General features: G+C 41.3%; 2 protein-coding genes across 3 annotated transcripts in view; both read left to right on the top strand.

Moving 5' to 3' along the window:
* Positions 1–1810: 1810 nt before the first annotated feature.
* xirp2b (xin actin binding repeat containing 2b) lies at positions 1811–19002 on the top strand. 2 transcript variants are annotated; one of them, XM_056438074.1, is made up of 9 exons: positions 1811–1895; positions 4505–4666; positions 4960–5088; positions 5726–5815; positions 6085–6142; positions 6244–6332; positions 6474–15942; positions 17218–17348; positions 17510–19002. In XM_056438074.1, the coding sequence occupies exons 3-8, from the start codon at positions 4963–4965 to the stop codon at positions 17307–17309; spliced, it is 9924 nt and encodes a 3307-aa protein (XP_056294049.1). In that variant the 5' UTR covers positions 1811–1895; positions 4505–4666; positions 4960–4962; the 3' UTR covers positions 17310–17348; positions 17510–19002. The 2 variants fall into 2 exon arrangements, with proteins under 2 accessions (XP_056294049.1, XP_056294040.1); XM_056438065.1 differs by having other exon boundaries at positions 17505–19002.
* Positions 19003–20075: 1073 nt separating this feature from the next.
* Positions 20076–20826, top strand: part of b3galt1b (UDP-Gal:betaGlcNAc beta 1,3-galactosyltransferase, polypeptide 1b) — a 35985-nt gene continuing 35234 nt past the window's right edge. Inside the window, exon 1 of the mRNA XM_056439076.1 lies at positions 20076–20164. The gene's annotated coding sequence lies outside the window, so the exon portion shown is untranslated. The remainder of the gene's footprint in view (positions 20165–20826) is intronic.

Below are 20826 nucleotides of genomic sequence, written 5' to 3'. Positions count from 1 at the left end.
GCAGCACTCACTTCAACCTTAGTGACCACTGACATAGACCTGATGGAGGAATTCATAATAGGGGAACTGGGAATGTTTGTTAATACAAAGTCAATGTGGTCACACACGCACGCACGCGCGTCTGGATGTCCGCCGGGCGCGTGAATGATAGCACGCGAAAAATGCGCCTCATTCGGGCTGATTTTTAAACTCGGGCGGTAAAAGTAGGTGAGACTGTTGAAATGCTCCGCGTGACATCACTGACGTCATACCATTGAATCAGAACCTACGGATAATATTGATCGTCTGGAAGCAGCCGTCATCCAGACGCAGCTCCTGGAGAAGCTGCGTGCGACTACGGATAATATAATATGTAATATTATATAATAATATTAACCCAGACTCGAGGGCTTGATGGTCCGACGTGTGGGACTTTCTCAACAGAACAAAGAGTGTGTATTTGTTCTGTGGTGGACGGTGGTAACGATCTGTTATGCCACGATAAGCCACGCCCCCTCGCCGGCGCTTCTAGCGCGAGTGAAGAAAACGTGACAAACAGTCCGGCGAGTGACTCACGCGAGTACATTTAGTAAAGCAACGCAAGGGTTCGCCTCTCCTCTGGCGTGAACGCAGCATCAAGGAGAGTGAAGAGACCGCAGTCCGCTGCAAAAAAAATGACCTTCAAAATAAAAGCACAAGATTTTTTTCTCCCTTTTTTAAGAAAAGGCATCATATTTATTTCATGCCGTCGCGGGCCACATAAAATGACATGGCGGGCCACATTTGGCCCGCGGGCCTTGAGTTTGACACGTATGCCTTAACCCAACATCCTGAGCATTACATCACTGACCCCATTTTAGACCAACAGCAAAGCACACTGCACGGCCAACACATTTCCCCAGCGGTTACTACCACTTGACTTTGCACCTGCCCGACATCCACTTTACACAGTTCAGGGATTAACGGAAGCAGTTGAAAATGAAAGATTATCATAGTATGCAGGGTTTCCAGGTCTGTGACGAAACCAGCCCAATGGCCAATCAAAACCAGCCCAAAACCAGCCCAAAACCAGCCCAATGGCCAATAAAACCAGCCCAAAAACTAGCCCAATATCAGAACTCAAAATATGCCCGTGCCAAACCATATACACTGCTTTTAAAGTCCATGTCCAGTACCGCTGCTAACCATGTTGGTGCCCTAAGCATAACTCCTTGCTAGTGAGAGAGTGCTCACCTGTGTGCGCGGATGTGTCGGCGTGTACGTGCTGATCTGGAGTCAGTTTGGTAGGATTTGGGTATAAATAAATTATTTCATTTAAAATATGGATTTTTATTTTAAGATATTCATGTAATTTGCATGCAAAATAGGTCTACCCGAACCAGCGGACTAAAAATTCAACCCGCGTCAACACTTCAAAAGTAGCACAATTCCACGGGAAAACCGCGGACCTGGCAACACTGATAGTATGTGTTGTGTATTTGTTTGTGCATCATTTGGCATATAATGACATGCTGTAACAGCTGCTGGAGTATGCGGTGCGCTCTGATGGGGGCTGTGATGATGAAACCAGAGTGACCTGATTTATTAGTTCTCACGCGCCTGCAGTAGAGTCACAGGAAGTATTTCCATATAGATTTTCCTGGGACGTGACATGGGAGGTATGGAGGTCTGTCTCTCTAAAAAGAAACACACCCCAGGTCCATCTTTTGGAAGTGGGCGGAGGGTCTAAAATAAAATCAGCTGCCACTGTCTGCTAGTTGGAAAGAGGTGAACACTTAGAACTGGAGCTGGTCTCCAACACTGACAGGGATTTGCTTTTGGCTTGGAACGACCCTGCAGGGCGGGGGTGCAGTGGCCTTCAAGTGGGATTTTTACGTGCTGAGATCATATTTCTGTCCTGTATTCCTCTTTACCTGGTAGGTGATGCTATCTCTAAGAGCTGTGTTTGAGTTGAGTAGATCCTTTACTAACATATTTGAATAACTTGGGCTTTTCAAATGATATTGTTTCGTTAATAATTGTCCACGCATAAACAGTAAGCATTTTAAAAGCACCTTTTAGTATCTGCAGAAAAAACATAAAAAGACTGGCACTGAATTCTTGATAGTACTCTAAAATCTATTAACATTGTCCTTGTGTTGACTGCACAAAATACAGATAACTGAGGGAAAATATTAATCCTAAATCAGGCCTAAAATACCAAATGAACTCTGGAGTTTTAGCTTTAGAAGAGATTAGATGTTTACTAACTAATTCCCAAAAAGATGGATTTCTGAGCTGTTTGTGCCAAGGCCAGTACCTCGAGTAGTTATGTCGCTGTACTAGGAATCACAAAAAAGGCACAAACACAAAATGATCACAAAATCTAAAAACTTTTCAAAAAGAAAGCCTAAATCAACCAGCCTTCCTCTATATTTCACTAAGAAACACAACCCCTCATGGTTAAGTTTAAAATAGGCTTGATTTATTTTTGAAGTACATGGCGCCTTGATTACTTCACTTTCTTGTTATGTGAGCTCTCAGCCCGACTTAACGTGTCATGAGATAGCCTCAGACTGTTTTCCGACAACAACTATGCACAGTCTATAAGTCCATCTTTTCCTTGACTTTAATGTGCTACAGGGCAGAATTGTCCACTCAAGTTTAACTGCAAGTCGAGATTTGAACTAGAATATGTAACTCTAATTCTCTCATTTTAAGAGTTGTATAATACAAACATACCTACCATTCCTCCAAGGCTAAAATAGACCAAAGGGGACTGGAAGGATACAAATGCAAATATGCCAAGGGAAAACGAAAACAGTGCAACACACTAATATGTTTAGAGAGCAGTATTAATGGGTAACACTTGCAGGTTCTTGAGCCCACTATTTAGCTGACTTAATAATAAAATAGCGTATCACTTCCATCTGTATGTAACTCAAAGAACTGATTAAAAAATGTATTTGGTGTTTTTTTTAGTCTGTACTTTATTGCGTTTTCAATACTTAGCGTTTTTCTGTCCTTTGCTGCCAGAAATTATATTAAAGATGTGAAATATTATTTAATGTCCCCTGTGGCAGATCTGCTGAGATTATTCTTGATATTACAGTGAGTTGGATGGCTTCAAGAGCTAATAGACCACAATGCCATGCCATTAGCTGGCAGAGTAATGGATAGTCTTATTTTGATGCTGCACTTTTTTCAAACATCAAAACAGTCTGTATACACATTTCATCCTCTTATTTTCATCAGCATTATTAAATCCACAAGTGAATTGAGATGTGAATACCTTGAATTGGCAAACATAGACACAAATGTGTGTCAGCCTGATTTGGGCTCTAACATTTGGAATAGTTAACTATCACATTGACTATCTTCTCAGCAGATTGCAATACCCTGCAGGTTAACAATAATGTTCCTTGGGTTCTGGACTGTTGACTGATGTAATTACAGGAATAACTTTTAATTATGACTAAAACGAAAAGGAAAGATTGTAAAGACTGCAAATATCACTTGCTGGATAATCCCATAAACATCCTAATACATGCTGATTACAATCAATCCCTTTATTGACAAAATATGAGTTGTTACAGTGACAATATTAACAGTAACAGTGTTAGTCATCTTCAGAGACCATTTTAAGGAGACATCAAACCCTTGGAGGACACTGTTAGTAAATCAGTATTTTTGACCATTATTTGTCTCTAAATACATCTACATAAAGTAGGCATAGACCAATCTTTCTTAACATGATAAAATAACTGCATATATAAATAGAAGCATCCATACTGTATATCATGTGAGTAACTGAATGTCAGGAAGCAGGTGTGTTATTGGTTACGATTGTAGATCATTTTATATTATTCAAAAGGCATCAAACACAAGATGTGTGATGCCTTTTGCACCCACCTGCCCTATGGTACCACCTTCAAAGATTACTGTGACTTGAATCTGGAAGTCTGAGTCAATATATTTACCTGATCAAACATCACAGAATATTTAAATGCAATTGTGTTTCTTATTTCTTATAATATTTTAATCACCATATTTGTCATGTAATGTGCAGTATACTGGAACATACTAAACCAGGCTTATATTGTCTTGCATGTTTCTACAGCCGCCCAGAAAAGACACGCTCTGTTTTTACCTTTGTTACCTATCCCCTTATCTGAAGGTAGAGATGCAATCCGAAACTATATTAAACTGCCCCAATGCTATAATATTAAAGATTGGAGTGTTGATAAGCCACAATGTTACTGTTTTTACTCATAGTTTTTAATATTTTGATGTAATGTGTTATCATCTGCAGCTCACATCTGCTCTGCTCTGCCTGTCGGGCTGAGCTGTTCCAACTACACAAACACATAGAGTCGAACACACACTCACAAAGCGCAAGCAGATATGTTGCTGTGGTCAAGTGATCCAGTTGAAGTTAAGGATACTCAAGTTAGCTACCACAAACCACTAGATGCCAACCACACACTGTTCCTTGAATGACACATCGAATAATTTGATTGAAAAGTGTCATGCTTATTTGTGACAGCTGCTGCAGCGCAGGTTGAACCAGGGCAGGACTTCCTGAAAGAGATCTAAACCAGAGGAACCGGATTCACTCTGTGGGTTCAGAGGTCATCCCACTGACCAACTGTGAGGCGTGTACCAGCCAGCTGTCTCCAAGCGAAGACGCCACCTCCAGCGCTGCAGGGTACTGTAGTTTGTGCATGGACATGTTTCTACTACATAATACTGAGGAAGGCTGCAGAAAACATTAACTATTGTTGGCTGTATTTTGAGAGAGCTCTCACAGTTCATTATGTAAATCTAATTATATATGAGCATACTATGAGAGTTTGTGTATGTGAGAGAGTGATCCACACGAAGCATTAGCTACACCACATTTGACGGTGGCCGGCAGTACAGTATAGCCTTTTTAAGCACCAGTTTGATTTCTAGGCATGTAGAAATGGAGATAGCTAATGATATGTCCTGCTTCATTAGGTCATGGAGGAGTCTGAGATTTGTTCCCTGCCTGGGGGACTTGCCAGTGTGAGGAAACAATTTGAAACCCAGGAAACTGCAACATCACACAATGTAACCCAGTTCCATTGTCATCACAGGACTGTGCAGGTACACATGCAGAACACAGTATAATCATGCATGAGGCTGAGAGCATGAAAGAGATGACTGTCGTTAAATGAGGGGAATGTTTCTTCTGACCTGCACCCGTTTGCATCATTTAGCGCTTTTCATTTGTAATTGTGTGACTGAATGGAGACTGTTGCAAGTTAAATACAAAATGTAGGCTACATATTAATACTAAGGCTCTTAATAAATCTTGCACCAATGCTGAAGTGCGTGGCAAAGTGTGTGTCACAGATATTATCTGACATTTATATCAGCTTCCAGGAAAACCTTCAGGGTGCTTTAATCGAACTTATATTGCAGCTCCATTCATAAGAGATACATTTCACAAAGAAGTAGAAAATAATTGTATTTTATATATTACTACAGTGTGAGTGGACAGCTTGACAAATTCTTTGTCATCATGCCTCCATCTGTGATTCTTCATTTCAAACTGCCGGGAGCAATCTGGTGGAGCATCTTCTCTCCGTGTTATTCCGTTGTGTAATTTTAAGCTTTGGCTGCTAAAGTAGATTTGAGTAAACTTACATCTGTGTTGTCAGTGGCCATGTGGTGAAGTGTGGTAGTATAGCGAGCACACATTGTTCACTATGTTTGACCATCACTGTCTTCATCTTCACAGGAAATGTCCAACTCTGAGGTGACGATGTCAAGCAGCAGCAGGCAGGTCGTCTCAGGCAGCCAGCAGCAACATGTCAACCAAGAAGCGATGGTATTTCACTTTTTCTGTCACTGTACCTGCAGGCAGAAGGAGAAGGTTTTGCTAATGAGCTAAACACTTTGTGTGGCTTGTTCGGTAAATGTGGGTAATTGTAATCAATCATATTTGTGTCAATAATTACTGTTTTTTGGGAAGTCTTGGGATGAGATCTTTTTTAAACAGCACATGTATTAATGAAATGGATAATGAGTGGTATTCATAAGTAATTGGAGAATTTCTGGATTTCACTTTTTTTCAATTTCAATTCTTTTATTATTTAGGTTTCTTACAGTGACGGTGACTTTGCATCCAGTTTTGAAAACCATCTAAATGAAACAGGTTGGATGTTTTTTAGATATTTGTATTCTCTGTCAGATACGCTGTCACTGCCTGACTAATTTAAGGCCGGTCTTTATACTTGTTTCTGTGCTGACTTGTAGAAGAGGAGTTTCCCAGGTACACTACCAAAGAACTAAGGGATCACTTTGAAAAAACAATAGAAGAGGCTGCTTCACACAAACCAATTAAAGTAAGTATTTCCATTTCTCTTGAGTTAAGCAGTAAGTGCTAAAATATTATTAGCGAATGTAGTATGCATATAATTGTTATGGGGTATTAAGATGGATTTATAGTTCTTCACCCACAAATATTATTTTTGTTCCTTAAAAAGATTGGACATGATATCAATCAAGCTAAGTGGTCCTCAAATGTCACACAAAACAACACCGTGACTAGTAAGGTGTTTGAAGCATCCGCTGAAGAGGCAGCAGAAGACACATTGCCTGAAGTAATGGATTCTGAGGACTTTCCGCCCCCACCAGATGAGGATTTTGACTTTCTTCCACCTCCACCTCCAGACTTACTAGAAATGCCATCAGAGAGTGAAAATATGCCGGCATGCTATTACTCACCTGAGCCTCCAGAACCAGCACAACCCTCCAAATACCCACTCAACAAAGAAGCTTACTGCAAGCAGAGGAGTATGTATGAGCTGAAACGTCTTTACAAGCACATTCATCCTGAGGTTCGTAAGAATATAGAAAAGGAATACGACAATGATTGCACTGAAACTGAAAACAACCACTTAGAGAACCAGGAGTACATGTATGAGGATGATGGTGGTAGTCCCGATGATATCAACGATGATGAATTCATGGAATGGGAAGAGATTCTCCCCGGGGAGGTGCAGGCAATGCGATGGATGTTTGAAAATAAGCCACTGGACTCCATTAAGGATGAAACTCCTGATGAAGAAGACGACTACAACAAAATAACTGAACAAGAAATGATTCTTGGAAAAGATGTGAGACATACAGCTTGGATGTTTGAGACCAAGCCAATGGATGAGCTGAGTACAGAAAATATCAACTCAATGGAATATAAAAACAAATGTAAAAAATCTGATCAAGGAGATGTCCGTGCTGCAGCGTGGTTGTTTGAAACCCAGAGAATGGACACTCTAAATAAAATGCATAAGGAAGAGGATTTAACAAAAGAGATTGTGTTCACAGAGGAAGATGGAAATGCTACTATTTATATGATTGACAACAAGCACATGGAAAGCCTTGGTGATACTGAGACCATTGACGAGAGCCACCTGTTGAAACTGAGGTCAGTGTTGGAGGAAATTCATGGAGAAGTGAAAACTGTTACAAGTACGTTTGACACTCAGTTTAAATGCATCATCATGGGACAATCGAGCCAAATGCTGGAGATTAAGTCTGTGCGTAAAATTGAAAGTGAATTGGAGAACTCCATTGCTTCACGTTGGCTTTTCGATACCCAACCCCTGGACATGACGAACACAGAATCAACATCTTTGAAACTTGTTTGTAGTCTTTCCATGGAGGACAGCAATAAGGGAGACTGGGGTAGGTGGTTGTTTGAGATAAAGACATTAGATTCTCTCAAGGAGTGGGAAAGCTCAAACATTGAGAAGAAAGAGATTACTGGAGCTGACGTGCGTAAGCACTGCTTCGTGTTTGAAACCCAGCTAATGGACACTCTGAAGGATGACTCCAATGCAAGACCCCAGTCTATTGAGGAAATTATTGGGGGAAATGTTAGATCCGCAAGGCACTTTTTTGAAAGCAGCCCTGGATCAGAGAGGAAAACTGACCATGAGGTCGGAAAACTTCAGAAGGCAACAATAAATTATGAAAGTAAAGGCGATGTGAGACACCAAAAATGGCGCTTTGAGAGTCAACCACTAGAGCACATAAGAGAGGAGAAGAAAGAGATTACTCGCAGTGTAAATGTTGAGAACGACCTCACACAGGAGGATGGCACAAGCTGCAGAGCAGATGTTCGTAAGAACTGCTTGGTATTTGAGACCAAGCCAATGGATACTTTAAATGATGATTCAAATACTCAGCTATTGACAAAAGAGGACATTATTGCAGGTAACGTGAGATCAACCAGACAATATTTTGAAACAGTTCCAGCTGAGGAGTTGAAGGAGCTTGCAGAGGTGGGTAAATTGAAAAGAACAGTCGCACTTAATGAGGAGAAGGGTGATGTCAGACATCAGAAGTGGCGATTTGAAAGCCAACCCCTGGAGCAGATCAGACAGGAAAAGAAAGAAGTCACCCGAACGATTGACCTGGAGGAAATTGACAGAGTTGACGTGTCAAACTACAAGCACAGGTTTGAAAGCACAGATTTAAACTGGAGGGATGAATCTCAAAAGATTCTCATAGAGGGTGTAACATCTGGTTATGTAAAAGCAAATACAAACCTGTTTGAGTCTACTTCGCTGTATGCCATGCTAGACAGCTCAGGGCACTTCCATGAGGTGAAAACAGTGCGGCGGGAGGAGGTTGTGAAAGGAGATGTAACAACGTACAAGTGGATGTTTGAAACGAGACCAATCGACCAGTTTGATGAAAGCATTGATAAATACCAAATTATCAAAGGCATATCCAAAGAAGAAATAGAGTCTGGGGATGTCAAAACCGCAAAGTGGTTGTTTGAAACACAGCCTCTTGATGCTATTAAGTACTTCAGTAATATTGAAGATGAAGAGGTTGTGGGGACAAAAACAAATGTTGAACACATGAAGGGTGATGTGAAAACCTGCAAATGGCTATTTGAGACCAAACCAATGGACATCCTCTATGAAAGAGCTGAGTTAAAGGGTGAAAAGGAATCTGAAGAAATGCAAAAAGGAGACGTCAAAACCTCCACATGGCTTTTTGAGACGCAAGCGCTCGATTCTATCCACAACGAGACAGAGACTATTCTGAAAACATGCACTGTCAATCAAGAGGACATTAGAGGAAAGGATGTGAGAACAGCTTGTTTTCTGTTTGAGACGGATAAACTGGAGAACCTTTCTAGGGAGGAGTCGGGCTCTTTCAAGCGCGTCATTGAGATAGACATTGCATCTGGAGACGTGTCTGGAATGAAGTATATCTTTGAAAACCAAACATCTGATATCATGACTTCTACATCTGAGGAGGTAATGCAAAAGCTCAAGACAGTTCAGACTGAGGACATACAAAGAGGAAATGTAGTGAACTGCAAATGGCTCTTTGAAAACCAATCGATAGATACAATACACAATAGCCAAGAGGAATTCATGAGCAGCCGCACCGTGAACGATGTACAGGGAGGAGATGTAGATAAGGGGCGTTTCATTTTTGAGACCTACTCTTTAGATGAAATTCAGGAGACGGACAAAGAGCTGATGAAAATGCGAACAATTGTCCGTGATGAAAATGAAAGGGGCAATGTGACAAATTACACCACGATTTTTGAAAATCAGCCCCTTTACGCCATTCAGGACAAAGAGGGACTTTATCACAAGGTTACCACTGTCACAAGCGAAGAAGTAACACGAGGAGATGTTGTCGGAACCCGTTGGAAGTTTGAAACCAAGCCCCTTGATGCTATCAAGGACACTGACGAGATTTATATAATAAAATCTGTCACACAGCAGGATGTGCAAAAAGGAGACGTCACCTCTGCCAAGTGGAAATTTGAGACACAACCACTCGACAGTATTTCTGAAGAAAATAAGACTCTCATAAAAACGGTGAATGATATTCAGGGAGGCAATGTTAGAATAAACACAGATCGTTTTGAGTCTGACCCACTATCGCAGGAATCTGTTAGAACGATTCATGTGAGTGAAATACAAAAAGGTGATGTCAGGTCTGCGAAATGGAGATTTGAAACCCAGTCCATTGACAAAATAAGAAGCATGAGCTCTGAAAATCTGATTGAAACGGTTAAAAAAGAAGAGGTTGAAAAGGGAGATGTTAAACATTCAGTCTGGCTCTTTGAGAAAAACCCGCTTGATCACATTAAAGAGATAGATGAGGACGAAGGTTCAACCATTGCATCACTAGAGGCGATTTCCAAAGCAGATGTAAAGACAACAAAGTGGTTATTTGAAACAACGCCATTTGATGACTTTAATGAGACAAAAAGAGAGAAGAGTGAAATCCTGGGCAAAAGTGTCAAAGGAACTCTCGAGGAACTTTATAGTCAGAAAATGGTGAAGGCGAAGGGAATACTCATTGAAGCTGATGAAATAGGTGACATTAGGATGGCAAAATACCAGCTAATGAATAAGCAAGCTCCGGAAATTCAAAGAGAGGATGTCATCAGGGGAGATCTGCAGACTATTATGATGAACCTGCTGAACAGACAGGAGAGACAGGAGCAGCAGATAGTTATAGATTCAGAAGAAAAGGGTAATATCAGTTCTACTGTGCATCAACTATTCAACCAAGAGAGTGACAGCAGTATTGAAAGAGAGGAAATATTACGAGGTGACATTCAGGAAGCTATAAACAACCTTTTTGATGAGAGCGGTTCAGCAAAACATGGAATACTCATCCAGGAGGACGAAAAAGGAGATGTGCAGATGACATTATATTCTCTTCTCAATAAACAAGAAAATGTTGATGTTGAAAAAGTGGACATTGTAGGAGGGGATATAAAGAGTACTCTTCAAAGACTGTCCATCTCAGACAAGAAAGATCAGGTCGTGAAGATAAGGATAGACGAGACTGAGAAAGGAAATGTCAATTTTTACTCCACATGCATCGAATCTGGGGCTCTTGACTATCTTAAACAGCTCCACACAGGACCTGATGAGACTCTGCCTGACAGAGAAGAAAAAGAGAAAATCCTTGGAGGCGACATCAAGGGCACTAAACTCATCCTTGGCTGTCATCAAATGCACATTGGTCGTACAGTGGAGGATGTTATACCTGGTGATGTTCAAAACACGGTAAAAGTGTTCATGTCAAAGCCAACCCTCTCACTGGAAAGACTCCAAACGGAGGAGATAGTCAAAGGCAATTTAAATGCTGCTTTACATTTATTATCTGAATCAGCAAATCAAACGATTGTTGTAGAGAGAGAGGAGGTGGTGAAAGGCAACATACCAAAAGCCCTACTGTGTCTGGAGAAGGCTCAACAACAATATAAAGAGGTGGAGAAGCCTGATATCATACGGGGAAATATTAAAGGGGCTCTAAAATCTCTTGAAAAATCATCGACATCTCGAGTTGAAGCTGTTGTTGAGGATTTAGTTTCTGGAGATGTGAGGGCCACACTAAAATCTCTGGAGCTGGCAAAGCAAGCAGTGAAGGAAATTGAAAAGGAGGAAATTGTGAGGGGCGATATTCGAACAGCAATGCAAAGTCTGCACGATGCCTCCAGTGAGAGGAAGACGTGTCAACAGGAAATAGATGTTCAGGGGAACGTCAGAGGAACAATTCAGCTCTTAATGGAGCCTCTGCCTTCACCAAGGATGGAAAGGAGCCCGAGCCTCGAGCGTGAAGTAAAAGGTGATGTGAAGATGTCAATTAAGTCATTGTATCAGACTCAGGAGCAATCCCAGCTGGAGAAAGAAGAAGTGATAAAGGGTAATGTTAAAGGCACTATTAAGTCGCTGTTGGAAACAGCACAGCGTGAAGCTCCCAAAGTCCGACTTGGATCATACAGAAGAGTGAGAGTCAAGCAGAACCCTGCGGATAAAACCCTAAATGCTGATGCAAAGAGGAACATACAAAAATTCAAAACTGCCAATTCAAATGAGACGTCCAAAAATACGCACTCCATCTCTAATGACACGGAAATTGTTAGAACAATGACAAGTTCCGTGGAGCAGTCTGCTCTGCAATCAACGACTGTGGTGAAACATAAAACGATCGTCCAAAATCACGGCATCAAAACAATAAAGACAGAGTTTCGTAATTTAAAGGGAAAGGGAATGAGAAAAGTAGATAAAACCAAAGTAAAAACTGATGATTATTTTCTTCGACCACATGAGCCAGAGCCTGATCTGCCTCTCCCACCTCCACCAGTGACTGACGCTGACCTTCCTCCTCCCCCTCCTCCCAGTGTCGATTCTGACATTGATTGCCTTCCTCCTCCACCACTACCACTTACCATTGAGCAGGACTATCTCCCACCTCCTCCCTCTCAACAGGAACTGGAGAGAATGCCAGTACAGGTAATCCATCCCTCACCAGCAAAAGCAAAGAAGATGACGATCAAAAAAGTGAAAGCTCCGGTTTTACATCCGGTCCCAAAGCTGGAGCCGAAAGTGGAATTCAGTAAAGCACAGCAAGTGAACCGTACATCTGAGGAAGTGGTAGAAATGTGCCAAAATCAATCAAAAATAACAACGCATACATCAAAAACAGTTTCATGTGGAATCTCTCCACTGCCTGAGTCACCGAAAGCACCAAAGAAAGTTTACATCTCACCTGTGAAATTCACCCCTCCACCCTCTCCTCCGCCTTCCATGAAAGGGAGAATTACTAAATTTAACACACCATTAATACAAGCAGAAGGAAAGTACCGGAAGCTGGTGGAGGAAAATACTCCCCCAACCACTCCAACACCCACATACATACATGACTCAGTAACCGCTGCTCTTGAGATGTTGTCCACCTTCGATACAGAGCGGTCAAATAACAATGCATCGGAAATCACACAGGAGAGGTCTGAAAAGAAGGCATTGGTTGTTCATTCTGACTCCTTATCATGTGATGTATCCAAGCATGTCGTAGTCTCAAATACCACCCACAGCAATGTTAGCGCTAGCCATGAGAAAATCTGCACTGGTTCCACAGTTATATCTTCTTCTTCTTCTTCTTCTTCTTCTGCCAAACAGCAAATGGTCTCTAATGAGACATCTACAGTTGTCTCCATACAAAAGACCTTATCAGTATCTGCTGTTAAACAACAGATGCCCACGACTAGACAAAACACTATTTCTGTTTCCGCCAAGCAGTCTGCTCAGTCTGACAGAGCTGACAATGTACAGACCTCAATGACTGATATCTCACAAACTGAAAACATGATAGCTGAAAGAAAGAAGGATTCAAAGAATCCCAAAACAAACAGCTCCAGCAAGCCTTATGATAAGAACGAAGATGAAATGTGTTCTGATAAAAGTCATCCAGAGAAGAATGAAAGCAAATCACAATCTGAGATCAAAGACAACAATGTAAAAGAGTCCAGATCACCACAGCGTGATAACAAGAAAAAGAAAGATCATTCTCCAACCGAGAGCCAAGAGAAAGTTTCGGAGCAGCCAATGCAAACAGAAAAGGTAGCCACCAGTACAAATGGAAAAGCAGGCAAACCAAATCAAAAGGTGAAAAAGATCCAGAAGCAAGTAGAGACAAAAACGTTCAGTGAGAGCGAGAAACAGATTGTTTCACAAGATGTCAAGGTGAATGTGACGGAAGCAGCTGTGATGAAAGTGATAAATGAATCTAAAGAAGTAGAGACAGAGTTAATAAAGGGGATTAAGGAAGTTACTTCCTATCCTGCTGCTGCCTCCATGCCTGCTGTACCTGACAGCCAACAGGAAACTCCAACTCCCGCAAAAAAGAAAAATAAGTCAAAAAAGTCTAAAGGGGTTGCACAGCCAGGTCCCGGTAAGGAGATGTCCACAGAATCCAAAAGAGATATCAATGACAACAATATAACGGCATTTGAAAAATCACACCAAACACATGAGACAATTGCAATTTCCCAAATTCAAAAAAGTACAAATGAAGAGCCGATTCAATTGGACGGAGAAGTCATTACCACAGAAAGCCAAGACGACCTGAATTTCCAGCAACAAAAAGTAGTTCAAAAGCAAGTGAAGGGATCTCAAAAAAGGAAAAAAGTGACAGCTATTCAACAGAGCGAAGGGGATCCGCCAGAAGAAAATCTGGATGTCCCAATTACAGTGGCAGGCAAGTTGGAGCAAAATGAATGGGTAAAACCCACAGCAGGGAGAACAGAAGAATCTCAGAGGAGAGAGGTCCAAGTGTTAATCGCTCACATGACAGAGATACAAAGAGTTTCAGAGAAGACTGATTCTAAATGTGTGAAGACACTACCTAATACAGTTCGAGATTGGCCAATGAGTCTCGAAAGAAAGTGCGAATTGGAGGAATCTGTGGTGGAAAGTAATGCTCAAGAAAGCGAAAAAATAATTTCATGTGTGAGGAAACTAGCAGAGGCTAAATTAATGCATCGAAAAGATGATGAAACAATCGAGAAGCATGAATGGGAGCCAATATCTGAGAAATCCGGTTCTGGTGGAGCCACAACAAGAATATCCAAGATCAGTATTGGTTCTGCCAAAATTGAGAACCAAACAAAGAAGAAGACCTCCCATGAAAGGCGGAAAGAAGAAGTGAGTCATTGCAAGTCTGTCGACCTCCGGGCTCCCTCGCCGTTACTCAGGATGCGTTCGCCCTCGCCAACGTTTATCACCATTGAATCGACGCGAAGAACTGACTCACCCCACAGAGTTACGCCATCACCTACCCTGCTGCATAGGCCACACACGCCTCCCACACCCCCGCCACGCAGGTGTGACACCCCAACATCCTGGCTCACTAGAATCTCACCCTCTCCAACTTTTGACAGAGCAGAAAATTTGGCTCGACTCAAAGACACAACAGCCAAGCTCTCGCGGGGCGTCACCCCTCCACCGCTACTTCCCCAACTAATCTCGGAGAGGAAATCTGAGATTGTGGAATCGCCTGCTTCTTTCCATCGTCAAATCAAAATCGAGTCCCAACTTGTTGGGGTTTCAGAGACGATTACAACAGGAGAGCCAAAAAAGAGGATATCTCCCTGGGCTGAGATCAATTCTGCACATGTCGAAGGAGATCAAGCTTATATTTCAGATGGTTTAAATGCAAGTGGAATACAAAGTAAGACCCACATGCCATTTTGTCAGAATGACCCAGATCTTATTGACGCTTCAGATATTTCAGAGACATCATGTGTATCTGTCAAGGAAAAGAGATTTTTTTTTGAAAAAGCTCAAAAGGCTGACATTCATAAGACCTATGTGCGAAAAGAGCCCATTGCTATCCCTGAACGATTGGGCCCAGACATGGAGGACTTAGAGGCAGAAAGTAAGAACAAAGAAGATGATGAGCTTCCTAGGGCCGACCTGTATGGTCTTGTGAACAAATTTGAATCACCAGAAGAGAAATTATTTATCAAAAAAGAGCTTACCTCTCTCACAGAGTGGCTTCACGATGACACTAAAAGCCCAGATTTTGATAAAGAGAAAGCAAACATCCTGGAACAGGAAATGCCAGCTTTTGACATTCAGGCTATTAAAAATGTTTTTGAACTCGGTGAGCAAAGTTCCTCATTCAGCGAGGAGAAAACGGATCAGGAGGAGACTGTGTCAAGCCTGAGTGAAACAATAGCAGACACATCAAAGCGGGAAAGTCCTCCAGAGACAGAGAAAGGCTCACAGCAGAGCACCCCCCTCCCTCCTCAGAGAACGGAGGTAGAAGTTGGGCCAGCAGAACCATCAGCCTTTTCTGAAACCAAATCAATCACAGAACATTTCTCAGATGTTGATGAGTTTGGTCACAAGGTCACCGGGATAAGGACATCTGTCTCTGAGCACTCTGAGAGTACGTCCACCCAACGGGCTCCTTTTTCCTACGCTGATGCCGTGAGAAAAAAAGCTGCATCAGCAAAGCAAATGGAAACCTACGATGACGATGCTACTGATAGGTTGCTGAGTAATTTCCAGAAAACATGGACAGAGAGTGAATCAGTTTTCAAGAGTCTTGGCTACACTATTTCTGAGGAGACGACGTCACAAGTTATGTCACATCAGACGAAGATTGTCTCATCTGGTAAATACCTACACAGCATGAAGCAACATTAACTAATGGCATGGACTATGGTTTATTTGAATTAATTCAGTTTGTCGTGTGTTACGAAGGCAGTATTGATAATCACTGCATATGAATTGTGAAGGCTTTCCATAGAACGAGAGGTCTAAGAATTTACAGCCATGCTAGCAGCTCTGCGAGGCTTAACTTAGGCACAGCAGTGATAAAATGCTAACAATGGAAATGATTACCTGTTAATATTGAGCAGGTAATTATTCTTAGTGTATGGTGTTAGCATGATTGTACTATTTAGGACTAACCACAAAGTACAGCTAGCGCTGATGAGAGGAAAATGTAAGCCTTCACTGACGAGATTAGAAGACATCCTCTGAGGACCATGAATGTCTGTTCCAAATTGCAAGGTAGTCCCTCCAATAACGGTAGTCCCTCCTCTGGATATCATTTCAATAACATTTGTTTGAAAGTTCATCCCTGATAGAAGGTACACCATGTTTTCTGAAGTTGTTAAAAAACATCTAATGGGTCTCGTCAGTGAATGGAGTAGTTTAAGGATGGTCACTGCATCGGACATTAACAACATCGAACCTTGTGCAGAGACGATCTTCCTTCCTTTAGGACCACTTATCATGGGATGGCAACTCAACCAACTCTATGTACTGATAGACCATGACATTCAACTGAAAGCTCTGGAAAAAATACAAGCACACCTTTCATCAAATTAATTTTTAAAACAGTTTGTGCAGTGCATATAAAAAGGATGATGTCAATTTAAAAATAATGGGTCACAATAAGCACTGCAGCATTTTCAAGAGGCTGTCCATTAGCCAGCCAGATTAAAGCCAGCAGACAGTGTAATGTTACAGTCCACGCTGGCTGAAGGCTCGCACTGAACCTGATGACAACATAGTTGTTGTGCTCACAAACAATGCTAAAATACAATTGAGAGATGCATGGAAATCTCTGCATGCATGTAAGTAGGTATAGACAAGGTAATACAATGACATCCTGAAAGATACACTGAAACATTCACTCTCATGACCATTATGAATGTTTTGTTTAAACAAATGAATGAACCGTATGAGGTACGCTTTTTAATACATGTTGTATATTGTATTGCTTTGTACTAACAAGATTAACCATAATAGAAAAATGAAAGAAAAGCCAGAGTTGTTGCATTCTGAGTAAAAATGGTAATGCTCTTCACATGGGATGAACGGTGGGGGGGCGGAACCAGGAGAACAATCCAATAATTTGCATTTTATCTCTTTCAAACAGGTTCGAGTTCCAAAGTCGGAGCTCTGCACAGTATGTCGGAGAAGAGCTTATCCGATGGATGTTCTGATAGTGGACAAAAAAAAGTACCATAAATCCTGTTTCTGCTGCAAGCACTGTGGAAATAAATTAAGGTAAATATTTCATTCATTCAAATCAATGATCAAATGGACACAAATAAACATTGCACTATTAATTAAGAAACAGCTTGTGGTTTTAATTGCAGTATAATGTATTATTCTTAGTCATTATTTATTCTAAAAGGACGAAAATATTCTGTTCTCTTGAAGCTTAGGAAATTACGTCCCTCTCCATGGACACTTCTACTGTCTACATCATTACAAACAACTCCTCAAATCCAAAGGGAACTATGATAATGGTCCTGGAAAGAATCCTCCCGCAGGAAGTGGTGGACCTTTCCCCTCAGATGAGAAACTGGACTGGAGATATCAAATGAGCATCCTCAATTCAGTTGACAAAACTCACAGTGGTGAAAACAACCTGACAAAAATGTACAATGAAAGCAAACCACACTGCAACAAAATATCTGTAGTTTGGCCCCCTCGTGGCGATCCCCCGAAGAAAGCCTTTCAAATAGAAGATGACATTCAGCTAACTAAACCACAGTGGCCCCCTTCTGACATCACTCCTAAGTCACCACAACAACAACACAGAAAGGCTGTTCCTAAAAGTGTGCTTTGAAATATCATCATCCCCCATCAACTTGACAGGACAGTTAAATAAACCCAAAGAAGATGCACAAAAGAATTGTTCAATAAGATGCAAGGAGAGAACTGCCCTGGTGGTTTAATCAAGGATGTGTTTAGTTGAAGGTCATGCAGTCATGGTATTTAAAAAGGAACATGAAAAGTGAGGATATGAAAGGAAACCGTAGGTACTTGTCAATGGAGCGTAGATGGAAGGATAGATTGTCACTGGTATAGTAAGTCCGATAAGAGATAGAGATGAAGAAAGTGTGGAAGGTAAGACATGGAGCAGTGTGCCTTGAGAAGACAGGTGTATCTTGCATCATCATTTTTTATTTATTTGTTCTGACTTTCAGCATTCAGACATAACTTAGTATTTGACACAACAAGATCTAATTTAACTGCTGTCACAATTTAATTTGCCTTGTAATTCTACAGGTTAAACACAATATGGATAAGAACGGTATCACGACAAATTTAAGATCTGAATCGAATAAAATTAATGTTGATGTTGGTTTAAATCTTCATTTCTTGGTGAAATTTAGTCAGAGGTTTAGTTTTGAATCAACTGAATGTCTAAAATGTATTTCCACTGCGCTTGAGAGGAGCAGAGTAAAGAAATGAGTGACATTTTCCAATATATTTCGTCCCCGTTTCTTTCTCATCCCCTTTGTCTTATTCTAAAATGAATTGGTTTCTTGTCAAATTCACTCCATTCTTTTGCTATCCTGTATGCCGTTTAATGGAAATAGTTTCAATTGGTGGACTCTGTGTATTATTCTGTCAACATGTTTGCAGTTGCCTCTTTTTTTAGCACCTGGTGTGCAGACGAAAAGCATTTTGGAATTATTTTATTTATAATATTGAAAGTATATAATGTAAACAAGTGAATTGCTGATAATCATGTTTGTTTTGGACATTTGTATCCTATTTTGAACAACAAATATTTTGCAATGAATTTAATTTTTTAGATTAGTTCAATCTTGCTTTGTACAAGAAAATTCCTGATTCTGTTGTGATGTCAGGCTGGTTCACTTACTTAATTGCTGATCTAAGCGCAATAAAATATTGAATAAAATTGTTTTATGTGTCTCTTTGAAAGTCTGTTACTCTGTCATCAAAGAAGAACTACTGTCACACAGCGTGTCGGGGGGGTGTCTGGTTGAAGCAAGAAGACAGGAGCAGGTCAGCAGACCCCTTGTCCCCATCCTGGAGGAGGTTTTGGTGTCAGCACAGGAAACAATTTCAAAGTGGAGAAAGCTTTGGAATTGAGCATTAAAAAAAGGCAGATGAGGAACAGCTCAAACATGTGTGATACAGCGACAGAGGATACAGTGTACAGCCAATAAGCGGTTACTCGTCCTCTTACTGCTCCTCAATGTGGATGAGCTTACCATACAGTTTGCTGAGTTGGACCACCGATAGTTGCAACAATACTATTGATATATTTTGTATTAATATTAGTGTCTTAACATGTGACGAAGTATATTAAAAGTTAATTGAGAGTCTGAATGAGCTGATATTTTAAGTGGGGACAGATAAACAGGTTATTGTGCGCTCTAGTTTGCCTATAGCTATGACATAAGTGCAAAATAGATTTAGCATACTCACTATTTCACGTACACACAGGGCGAATATACTGTATGCTTTCCCATTTGCATGCTTTTCGAATAATATGTTATATCTTTAAAGTATTATCCTTCATATACATTTTTCAAATTCCTATTTTGGCTGTCTTTTTATTTTAATTTTGTATTGGAAAAAGCCTTTACACACAGAATAAACCACCCTGTATGGACTTATGCATACAAGCGTTATGATGCTATATTCTTTATATAATACAATATGGAATAGAATATATATGATGAGAACAGACTTGTTTGGCTGATTCAACTATGAATATGTGTGTGCGAGATGTTCCAGCTGGACAGGAAGCTAAATGTGTGAAACAGATTGCAGGAGTTGACGTTAAATTCTCTCACAGCGTCAATCTACCTTGCTGCCAGCGCCTGCGTGCGGCCCTCGCTTTCTTTGAGCGGATTGGTAAGGGATCTATCGGATTACACTGTGATTGGTCATCTCTGGTTCATCATGTGACACGTCAGCCCAGTTGCACTAACCATCATGCTTCCTCCTCCCCCCCCACCCACCCTCGTCGAATAACAGTGCTTTCGGATGCTGGAGAGAAGAAGTAGCGTATCATCAGGACCAGAAGCGTGAGTGGGATGGAGACGCTGAGCGAGGTATGCATATCAACGATGCTTTATGTGCTTTAATGGCGTGTGCGATGCAGGTTGAGCCTCTCTTTTCATGCGGAATGCAGCGCAACGCGATGCTTCTACTTTCTTCGTAATTTCTGGAATGTTTTCCGATCCGCCTTTCCGCAGATCACAATCTGTCCTTCCTCATTTGGCGTCTCGGTTATTGCGGGGATTTGATCTGTGCCTCGCGGTTGTCCCCGCCTGGGTCTTTAGGGATGCGGCTACATTATGCTCAGTCCCCGGTGAGCGCATCCTCTCTCCCTGTGTACACGGGCTGTTACCTCTGCACTTGCGGTTAGAAATGCGTAGGTTGTTCAGGACAATGCGAGGTGCAGGTGGCCAAGTTACACGGTAGCACATCAAACTTTAGACACACGTATTTTATTCATTTTAATGTGTTTTTGTTCTTCCTGGTCCCTCTTGTGCAGAGTGCTCGAGTCGTACCTTTCTAAAAAAAAATATGATAAACTTACTCTTGTTTCACTCTGCCATCTCTCCAACTGCATGTCTGGGTCCTGACTGTGCATGTGTGTATTTCTGCACTGTGTGTGTGTGTGGGAGGGGGGGGGGGGTATTTGTGTGTGTGTGTGTGTGTGTGTGTGTGTGTGTATGTGAAAAGAAATGTATTCCCCCCGGAGATTGAT

This window comes from Pseudoliparis swirei, chromosome 2, assembly GCF_029220125.1.
Source record: "Pseudoliparis swirei isolate HS2019 ecotype Mariana Trench chromosome 2, NWPU_hadal_v1, whole genome shotgun sequence".
NCBI classification, from domain to species: domain Eukaryota; kingdom Metazoa; phylum Chordata; class Actinopteri; order Perciformes; family Liparidae; genus Pseudoliparis; species Pseudoliparis swirei.
The sequence above is the reverse complement of the archived record's forward strand: the minus strand, read 5'-3'. Positions and strand labels throughout refer to the sequence as shown.

Coding starts and splice junctions, on each gene's coding strand:
- xirp2b (XM_056438074.1), top strand. CDS start 4,963: ATGGAGGAGTCTGAGATTTGTTCCCTGCCTGGGGGACTTGCCAGTGTG. Junction 5,816..6,084: donor ATGTCAACCAAGAAGCGATG/GTATTTCACTTT, acceptor TTTATTATTTAG/GTTTCTTACAGTGACGGTGA. Junction 15,943..17,217: donor GACGAAGATTGTCTCATCTG/GTAAATACCTAC, acceptor TCTTTCAAACAG/GTTCGAGTTCCAAAGTCGGA.